At 45.4% G+C, this 9,028-nt stretch overlaps 1 protein-coding gene across 1 annotated transcript; it reads right to left on the bottom strand.

Annotated features, from left to right (window-relative positions):
• Positions 1–1,869: 1,869 nt before the first annotated feature.
• On the bottom strand, positions 1,870–8,294 carry NPTX1 (neuronal pentraxin 1). Its single transcript, XM_063121485.1, has 6 exons — positions 8,034–8,294; positions 7,415–7,960; positions 6,836–7,043; positions 5,549–5,793; positions 4,203–4,382; positions 1,870–2,329 (listed from the first exon to the last, which is right to left on the bottom strand). Exons 1-6 carry the CDS (start codon positions 8,292–8,294, stop codon positions 2,108–2,110), a joined length of 1,662 nt encoding a protein of 553 aa, XP_062977555.1. The 3' UTR covers positions 1,870–2,107.
• Between the last annotated feature and the right edge of the window lie 734 nt (positions 8,295–9,028).

Raw genomic sequence — 9,028 nt, 5'->3', positions numbered from 1 at the left:
CCTTTCTCCAGCCGCACCTGACCTCTACGAATGCGCTTGGATGACTTTTTGTTTTTAAAGCATGAACTATCACTTGGCAAACCCCCCACAGCTTTGCAGTAGCCCATGCAAGCAGGCAAGCATTAGACCAGGTAAAACACGACTGAGGCACCTACTGAAACATGCAAGAAACAACAGTGCACACCCCCACCCCCGGCCTCCCCTAGAAGCCTGCAGGAAATCCAAGGGGACCACCAATGGGGAGAGAACCAAGAGAATTCGCTGAAAACAACACAGCACTGTGCAAACCGTTGCCACAAAGGTGGAAAAGATAGGCACTCTCATTTAATCAAATCACAATCCTCATAAGAAAGGTTGACCTCTTCACCTTTCCACTCTTCTAAAACAGCTGGTGCCTTTCAAGATACAATCTGTTCTGTCTTGATCACAATAATAAGAAATGCAGGCTGTCCACCTTCCCAAAGGTCTTTGAAGGCTCCGCACATTCATGCAACCCATTAGGGGTCCCTGATCTTGTTTTAAAGGTGTAGTGCAGGCTTTGTTCTGATAGTTGGGCAAACAGATGCACAGAGAGGCCACTGCCTCAGCTCAATCCCACCCCCACCCCCTACCAGGGCTCTAAAGCAAAAGTAGGATTTGCCCTTTGGTCCATTTGTAACAGCTCTCTTCTCCTTTCAAACAGGAAGAGCTCTTAACCTTTCTGAAAGCAAAGTAGTCCTCAAATCCCATTGGGCCCAATGAGCCTGGGGCAGGCAAGGCGCATTGCACTCTACAGCCCGCCACCTGCTATGAATCCAATTTGTATTTAAAAGGCAAAAATCTCAGCTCAGCAGTATGGCCATGGAGATCGGACTGCAACCACATGCTTTGCATCCAACCGCCACTAACCCTCCCTCCACCCCCACCCCCACCCCCACCCCAGCCCTTCAGGTTTATGGCTCTTAGAATAAAGGAGCACTGGAAAGGGTAGGGGAACATCTCATAAAGCGATAAGAAAACAATCCCATCTCCCAGCCAGGTATTCTATGAGTTGTCCAGGATGCATTACCTTGGGAGGGGAAGGCAAGTAAGATCCTGCCTCGGAACTGGGGTGGGACAGATCAGGGAAGAGATCAAGGGGAGGGGTCTCTGCCATCCGCAGGTCACAGAGCATTGGGGGAAGCAGTAACTAATGCCTGTGGAAGGCAGGTCCTCTGGACTATGCGCAGGCTTTGTGATGGCTAACAGAGGCAGATCCTTTAGGCTGTACAGCAAAATGAAGGCAGAGTAGGAAAGGGAGCTATTCTGCAGCTCCATCAAAACAGATAGGAGACAGCTGCTCCTACAAAGAACCCAGGATCTGGACAAGCCGTCTTGGATCCTTGGCCTGGCAATGCTCCTGAGTCTCACATGTACCCTTGGGGGGCAAAGATGGCTCTTTTGTACTCTGGCCAATAGCCAAGAGTGTACACAGTTGATGGGGGACAATGGGGGACCTGAAGCGTTTAAGAGAACAGCCTACCCCCACCCCAAAACTCCTAGTCAAGCCACCATCATGGGTCATTCAAAAGCATTTATCCTCCTATCAGTCAGAGAATAATTTGTAATACAAAATAAAAAATAAATATCTGCCCACAAGTGAATGGCTGCTTAAAAGACATTGAGTAGAGTAGGAATATAGAGATATCCTTTAAAAAGTATATGCAAATGAAGACAAATGTGCTGAAAGAGTCGCACCAGCCCAAAGGCACTCAGGCTTCGAAACGAAGTTGGCAAGCCAGAAAAATCAGACCATTCATAATGAGACTTCGTAAAGCAAAATCAAAAGAGAATAAAGTCTCAATCCAAAGGGGGAGAGGGACAAGAGAAGGTGGGGGGGGGACAATAACTTGTCAGGTTGCAAAGTTCCAAGTTGCCTTAGAATTGTCTGAGAAACTTGGCCCAAGTCTCCTAGACAAAAAAAAAAAGTGACTAATTCTTTAGGACAAACAAAATAATTTTTGAAAGAAAGCAAGACAGAAGAGAGAAAGGAAACAGATTTGTCCATAATTCATTCCTGGGTGGGGAGAATGTCTGTTAACCAAGGGTTAAATGGATTTGGAAAGGGGAAGGGAGAAAAGCAGCACTTCTAGTTGATCTGACGACAGGCTTCAAATGTCCATTTTGTGGCTCCGCCGTAAATATCAATGTTGGTCTCAGACCAGGCTATGACACTACCGGACAGGGCTTTGGTGCTGCAGGTGGCCAGATTGTAGACCTCTCCTGGGGTGAGTTTTCGGTCCCAGATGTTGAAGTGGGCTAGTTCTCCTACAAATGCCTGGGTGGCATCAAATCCACCGCCAAGGGTGTCCTTGAATAGAGAAATGGAAGACAGAAGGTTTGAAAACATCTCTTTCTCTCTCTCTCTGTCTTTTTCTCTCTGGAAATATGTCCCCTTCCTTCTCCCAAGAGGTAACCAAGCACTGTGCATCCTACAACCTGACAGAGTATGCACTTGAAACAAGCTAGGAAGCTTTTATGGTAGCAGAGAAAGGTCAACAGGAATAGACTGCACCAGACAGGTTCAGTAATGGGGAGGGAATGTTCAGCCTTTGAAGTGCATTTCTCATGGAATGAACTTTTAAAAATAGAATCTTTGGTCACTGGTTCCAACTCTGCCAGTGCACCTGAGAGGGAGAAGGATAGGTGGGTGGGTTATTGAATAGGGAGCTTTGCCTGGTGACTACAGTGATTTTGGTGCCAGGCAAATAACTTTTAATTTCCCCAGCTTTTTAAATCCGTGTTTTGTCTCTACTGGATTGTGTGGTGTATGTGTGTGTGTTTTTAATACTGCCGCTACTTTGCCGTATTTAATTGTATGATGTTTTGATGGTTATTTCATTCTGCTGTAAACCACACCCACAATTTCTTTTTATTGAAGGGCGGTATGGAAATCTTTTAAATAAACTAAATCAAATTCAGATGCACCTGTCAACAAAGACCTCATAGTTAAATCAAGTGTCTAAGAGAGAGGAGATGAGCCTTGCTTAGATTTTATCACACTCCTTGAGACTTTTGTACATGTTGAAAGCATAATGAACTGAAAGACTGTACAAAATGATTGGATACCATGACTTTCAGTTTCTGCCATTGAATTGTGTGCCTGAGTGTGTTGTGTAAGTGGCAGGAGGAGTTGATATATGTCACTTGTACAATGAGTGATGGGGAAAATCAGCCTGCTTTTGTGAGAAACAGAGGGAGTGAGTTTGGATGCCCTGTGGTTGTGACTCCATTTGAAATAATCATGTTTACCTGGAGCTAGCTTTAGGCATTTAGGAAATCAGCATTGGAGCCTTCCCGGGTATACACATCACCCTGTAAAATAAAGGTGGTGTCCGTGTGTGTGATATCGTTGTGCCCACAACTGACAAAATTATGGTGTGCCCTGAAGATCCCAAATCTGGGACAAATGTTCCATTTGCCCAATGGGAAGGCCAGTCCCACTCCTTTTAATAGTGTGTGTGTGTGTGTGTGTGTGTGTGTGTGTGTGTGCATGCGTATGCATGTCAAAGAAGGAAGAGGATCAGTTCTCTTTGTCTCCTACTCATTTTAGAAGAACTGTCCTCCGTTGCATTTAGATGTATCCATTCCCACACATGAATGCCCATCTGCTCCTATCCTAGGCACAACAAACACTATCAAATTCTGCTACAGTTGGTTTTTAGAGATAAATTCGCAGTGCCACCCACAGTGGCAGTGCTTTGCACTGGTCTAGGAAATTTACTAGAGTCCAGCAGGTTCTGAGATGGAGCCCATGGGAATACCATTGCAGAAAGCTTTATACTGTAAGTGCAGAGGCATACTGTGCCAATGTGGCATGTTGTCAGCATCATAACACATTGGCATCAGAGACTTCTGCACAGACAGGATGGGATCTGCTGAGACAGTGGAGCATCCAAAGCCACCAACACCTACTAGGGTCCAGTAAATCCAACACAAAAATCCAACCATCTGGGATTGAAGGTGGATTCTAGTATGTACCTTGGAAGCTTGGCAGAATTCAGAAGAGTAAATCAAGGTATATTTAATTGAATCCAGAGTAGAAGCTGGAGGTTTTTACCCACTTCTAGTGCTAAGCACCTCCTATATTAGTCTTTATATTAAATTACTGCAGATCGTATACAGAACATAGACAAACTCCAGCGGTCACCCTCTCCTTCTCTGCCATGACAGGGCTACCTTACCTGTTCCTGTCCCAGAACAAGGACCCCTTGTGGCTTGATAGGATGATAAGGAGCCAAGTTTTCCCCATTGCCTCGTTGTGTGCCATCCTGATAAGCCTCCCAGACACCATCCCGGGTTGTCCATGCGATGCAGATATGGTGCCATTTCCCATCATTAATGACAAAAGGAAGCTTTGCTACCTGAGGAGAGAAGAGGAGAACTACTGCAGACATGCAACCCTTACAAGAGAGAAGGGCAGTATGAACTCTACTGGAAACCTGGCAGCTGGTCCTTCCTAGTCTGCTATATTGTCTAATAAGAGAGAAAATCATTCAATTTTCACAACAGCCTCTATTGTTAGAGATTTGGAGGGGGGATTTGGAAACTACACCAAGAGAATGTAATGACAATGCTTCTTTATCTTCAAGTGCACAGGATGACTTTTGCTGGCCAAAACACCCTAACTGCACCAAACAGGGTCTCAAAATGGTATCTATTTGGAACTTACATTTTGGAAAACCTAGGTATCTTAAAATCTGGGGTAGCGTGGCTGGTGTATTTTTCCTGAAAAGCTCAAGAAGATTGGCTGCTTGTGATGGAATGTATCCTGATATACTTGAGATGGCATACACATTTGAAAGCCTAAAGCAAACAGACGGTCATACTTGTACCCCACCTCAATCCAGAGGGAGAGGCGGGTAACAAATAAATATATTATTAAATAAATATATTATTATACTTGTGAAAATCTGGAGCTACTGTCATGCAAGAAAGGGACTGTAACTCATTGGAAAATTACCTCATGCACAAAAACTTTTCTTCAGCTGCATTTCCACTTAATTTGGGGTCATGTGAATAAAGCCTATAATGTCTGCCTATTAAATATGAATGCATAAGTGCTATACAATAGCCTTATTTTACACGTAGAAGAGAGCAAAGAATCAGGATTTCTAAACTCTACAACTACTTTCCTGGAGAGCAATCTAAATTTAAGTTCCTTTAACTCTTAAAAAAAAAAAAAAAAAGTTGCATGAATTTTACATTTGAGTTGCCCCAGAAAAGAGATCAATGCTTAGAGGGGTTTTAACTCATTCCCTGTGTTTTTACTTTAAACGCAAAGCTCCTGTATTGTAATAGTACTGGCTGCAGTATCAATCAGTACTATCAGCAGAGGTTGGTGAGTATATTCACCTTGTGCAAAAGATGTTTGGAAAAAGAGTGAAACTGCTTTTTTTTATTGCTTAATTATATTTTTAATGATGAACTCCCTGCCACTTGTTATATTTTATTTATTAATATATTCCTACCCTCTTTATTAATAACATCATTTCAAGGCAAATTAAAGAATTAGAGCAATGCCACTTACCTTATCATTGATAAGGATCTCCATGGGATTATTGCCCCATTCAATCAGCACCAGCTCATTGGCTTGTCCAAGTACTGCATAAGAAAAGGGTGTACCTACACCTGGGGAAGCATTTGATTTTATCCACATGCAGATAGTAAAGGCATACATCTCTGGAAGGCTTTTCTTCACCTTGGCATACATGTAGTTGGTTCGCAAGGGGAAAGTCAGTTGAAACTTGTCTGTTGGCCTATTATCTTTCTGACCTGAGGGAAGATAGAAAGGGCATTTACTAGGGGTCTTAAGGGGATACTAAGGCTGCAGTCCTATACATGATTATTTGGGAATAAGTTCCATTTAACTCAGTGGGACTTACTACTGAGTAGATGTGCATTGAATTTCACTGTAACACAGGGTGATCCTATATGGGTAATTATAGAATTACAAGATGTATACGAATACATTGAGCCCCCTTTCAGCACCAAGGCTAGCAGCCAGAGCAAAATCATTTCTCCTAGAATGGCTTGCCTTTCTTTCTTTCTTTCTTTCCTTCTTTCCTTCTTTCCTTCCATTATATAATGAGCCTTAAGATGGCAGTGTTTAAATCCCTCCAGCATATTTCTGCACTCTAATCCTGGTCACATGGATGGCGTTTGGAGAATAGGGTCTTTTTCTCGCTCCTCTCTCCACCCCCCCCCCCGGTTTTTAACAATCTTTTACCATAAAGCTAGTAAAAGCTAATGAACACTGATCCGTCCAGAAGAAGGAAAGGAGCAAAGGGTTTGGATGGACAGAACAACTGGTCCTGTTGAAGTTTTAAGATGCACAGTTTGCTTAGGGGAGGAAGAAAAAAACATTATCGTGTGTCCTAGGTCACTTAGAGGGTAGACCCCCAAAGCATTTAAAATTAGCCAATTAAAAATGCATTTTCCCATGATCGGGTGTGCTGATTCTAAGACCCTTTTTACTAAAGAAAAAGGGGTCCCTTTCCTATTTGACAAATATCATTTTGGAACAATTATTATCTATTCTCTGCCTTTCCCACATAAACACACAGTCAACCACCCATGCACACTAACTTCTATCCGCTGAGTGCAAGGAGAAATTGAGCAGCAAAAGTTCTCAGGATTAAATGTAAAGCATTAATTCTTCATCTCTTTAGACCACAGAAGAAAGGGGGGAGCTGCTCCATAAGGTGGATGGGAGGGGACACACACAAGGGAAGTGCTGCCTTCTAAATATGCCATCATTCTGAATAAACACTGGCCATTTCAGTCTCGGATTTCCTCTTTCTTCCTTTCTTTTTACCTTTCTCTAGGTCACTGATCCTTTGGTGAAGGGAAGTTAAAGTGCTCTCTATTTTCCCTCTTTCTTCAGACTCATTCTTGGGATTGTACTTTCCTTCCTCCAGGCTGTTAATTCGAGACAGCACTTGCTTCTCTAAATCATCAATGTTATTCTGGAGTATATCCTTCAGAGAATTTGTCTGGCTCGAAGAATTCATCCTACTGAATTGCTGTGTGGGGTGGGGGAGAAGGAAAGAGAGGTTGTTGCAAACCAAATTAACACCACAGCATTATTTACCATAGACTAAGTCTGAGGCTTGCTATGTTGATTGCTAAACCCATTTAGAGCTTACCAAGCAAAGGAGTATCACTTCATTACAGGGAAACACCCAACTTGCTATAGAAGAAGCACACCGGATACAGTGTGTGTGTGGGGGGGAGAGTACTTTGAATTTTACTGCAGACCTTTTGCCTCTGGAACAGGGCAAAGGTTGCACAATTAAAGTGACATGGAAGACGGCAGGGGCTGGGTGACCCACAGCCGTGTCTGCTGTGTCTCCATGTCTAGCTCTAAGGAATAATAGAAAGTAGAAAGTTGTACCTCCAAGTTTTCTAGCCTGGTTTTAAGTGACTGCAAAGTTTGCCCAAGTTGGCTCAAGGTCTCAGCTGCTGGAGTCCGGGAGAGATCTCCCATGGTGTTTTTGGAAGAGGTGGTCTGCTTCCTGCCTGTTTTGGCTTCACTGGGGACTGTCTCGAGTAAGCTCTGGCTTTCACACCTGCCCAGCTTCGTGGTCAGTTCCCTGATGGTTTCCTTTTGATTCATGATGGTTTCCTTTTGCTGAAGCACCGTTTCCCTCAGCTGTAGCACGGTGGTCTTCAGGTCTTCAGTGCTGCCGCCGCTCTGCATAGAAGAAGTGCACATGTCCATATCCACCGGCACCGAAGTGCAGATAAACCGAGTCTGGCCGAAATTCTGGGCGCATCCTCTCCAGAAGAAAAAAGAGACTAACACGAGGCTGCACCGGACCGCTGCAAACATGGCTGGGGCAAAGTTCCCAACAGACGCCGAGGAGCTCCGAAGCCGCGGACGTACTTTCAGCACCACGGAACTGTCCACCGAACTGCTGAGCCGACTGCGGTACGCGGGCTGTTTTTATAGCGGGCGGGAGGGGCTACAACGCCCCTGACGTCATAATGGGGTGGAATCCCTGTTTAATTGCCTTGTGACCATCGTGCTTCCTGTTGAAGGAGGCGTAAGTCAAAGTCGAGGGTCCCGGCGGCATTGGCCGGGTCTGATCCTGGCGCGCCGCCGCCGCCGCCGCCTTTGCTCCTTTGCTAGGAATGGAACGGGGCGGGCAGGGAGAGCCCACCGCGGTGGCGGGGGGGCGGGGGCGTCCAGCGTCTGCGTGGAAGAGCCACCGCTGTGCTGGCAGATGCGTAAGGCGCGCCCGGGTGCAGCAGAGTGGAGTTCTCGCCGGCATGTCTGAAATTGCCGCTAAGTACCGTGTATGCTGGAGGTGTTTAAACGCAGAAACGGGGCGGGAGTTAGGTGGGGAGCTTACCTAGAAGGTGACTCGCGCTAAACGTAGGGCTGTGTGCCTGGCGTTTATCTTGTGACTGTTTAGCCAGTGGTGTATTCCACCCATGTGTGCGCGCGCGTCCACGTGTGTGTGTGTGTGTGTGTGTGTGTGTGTGTAACCCCTCTGTGTACAAGAGTCACTGCTAGGTACCCTTGTGTTTACGAAGAAGCCGCTGGTGTGTGTGTGTAAAAGAAGGAACCCTGCTATAATCAGCTACGGATAGTATCGTGACTTAACGTTTCGAGGGTTGTGTGAATAGGTTTTAATTCTGGAGGCCCTGCGTTAGGATAGGCAGTCGACGAGGAGTTCCAAGCCCATCTATAGCATACCTCTCTCTCTCTCTCTCTCTCTCTCTCTCTCTCTCTCACACACACACACACACACACACACACACACACACACACACACACACACACACGACTCCGGGAGTCGATGTGGGTGTACGTATGTAACCACTCTGCGTGTGTCACCGTGGCAGATGTGATCGTGTCACTCTGTACTGTGTTCGACAAGCGAAGGCCCTGTTGATTGGTCTGAATGACTCAATACCTGGAGGGCAGACAAAGAGGATGTCGAACAAGGATAGGTATGACGGCTATGATGGAAGAGATATGTGTGTGCAGCGCAAGCATGAG

The sequence above is a fragment of the Elgaria multicarinata genome, chromosome 3, assembly GCF_023053635.1.
Source record: "Elgaria multicarinata webbii isolate HBS135686 ecotype San Diego chromosome 3, rElgMul1.1.pri, whole genome shotgun sequence".
NCBI classification, from domain to species: domain Eukaryota; kingdom Metazoa; phylum Chordata; class Lepidosauria; order Squamata; family Anguidae; genus Elgaria; species Elgaria multicarinata.
Note: the sequence above shows the minus strand (reverse complement) of the source record. Positions and strands in the feature narration are given on the sequence as shown.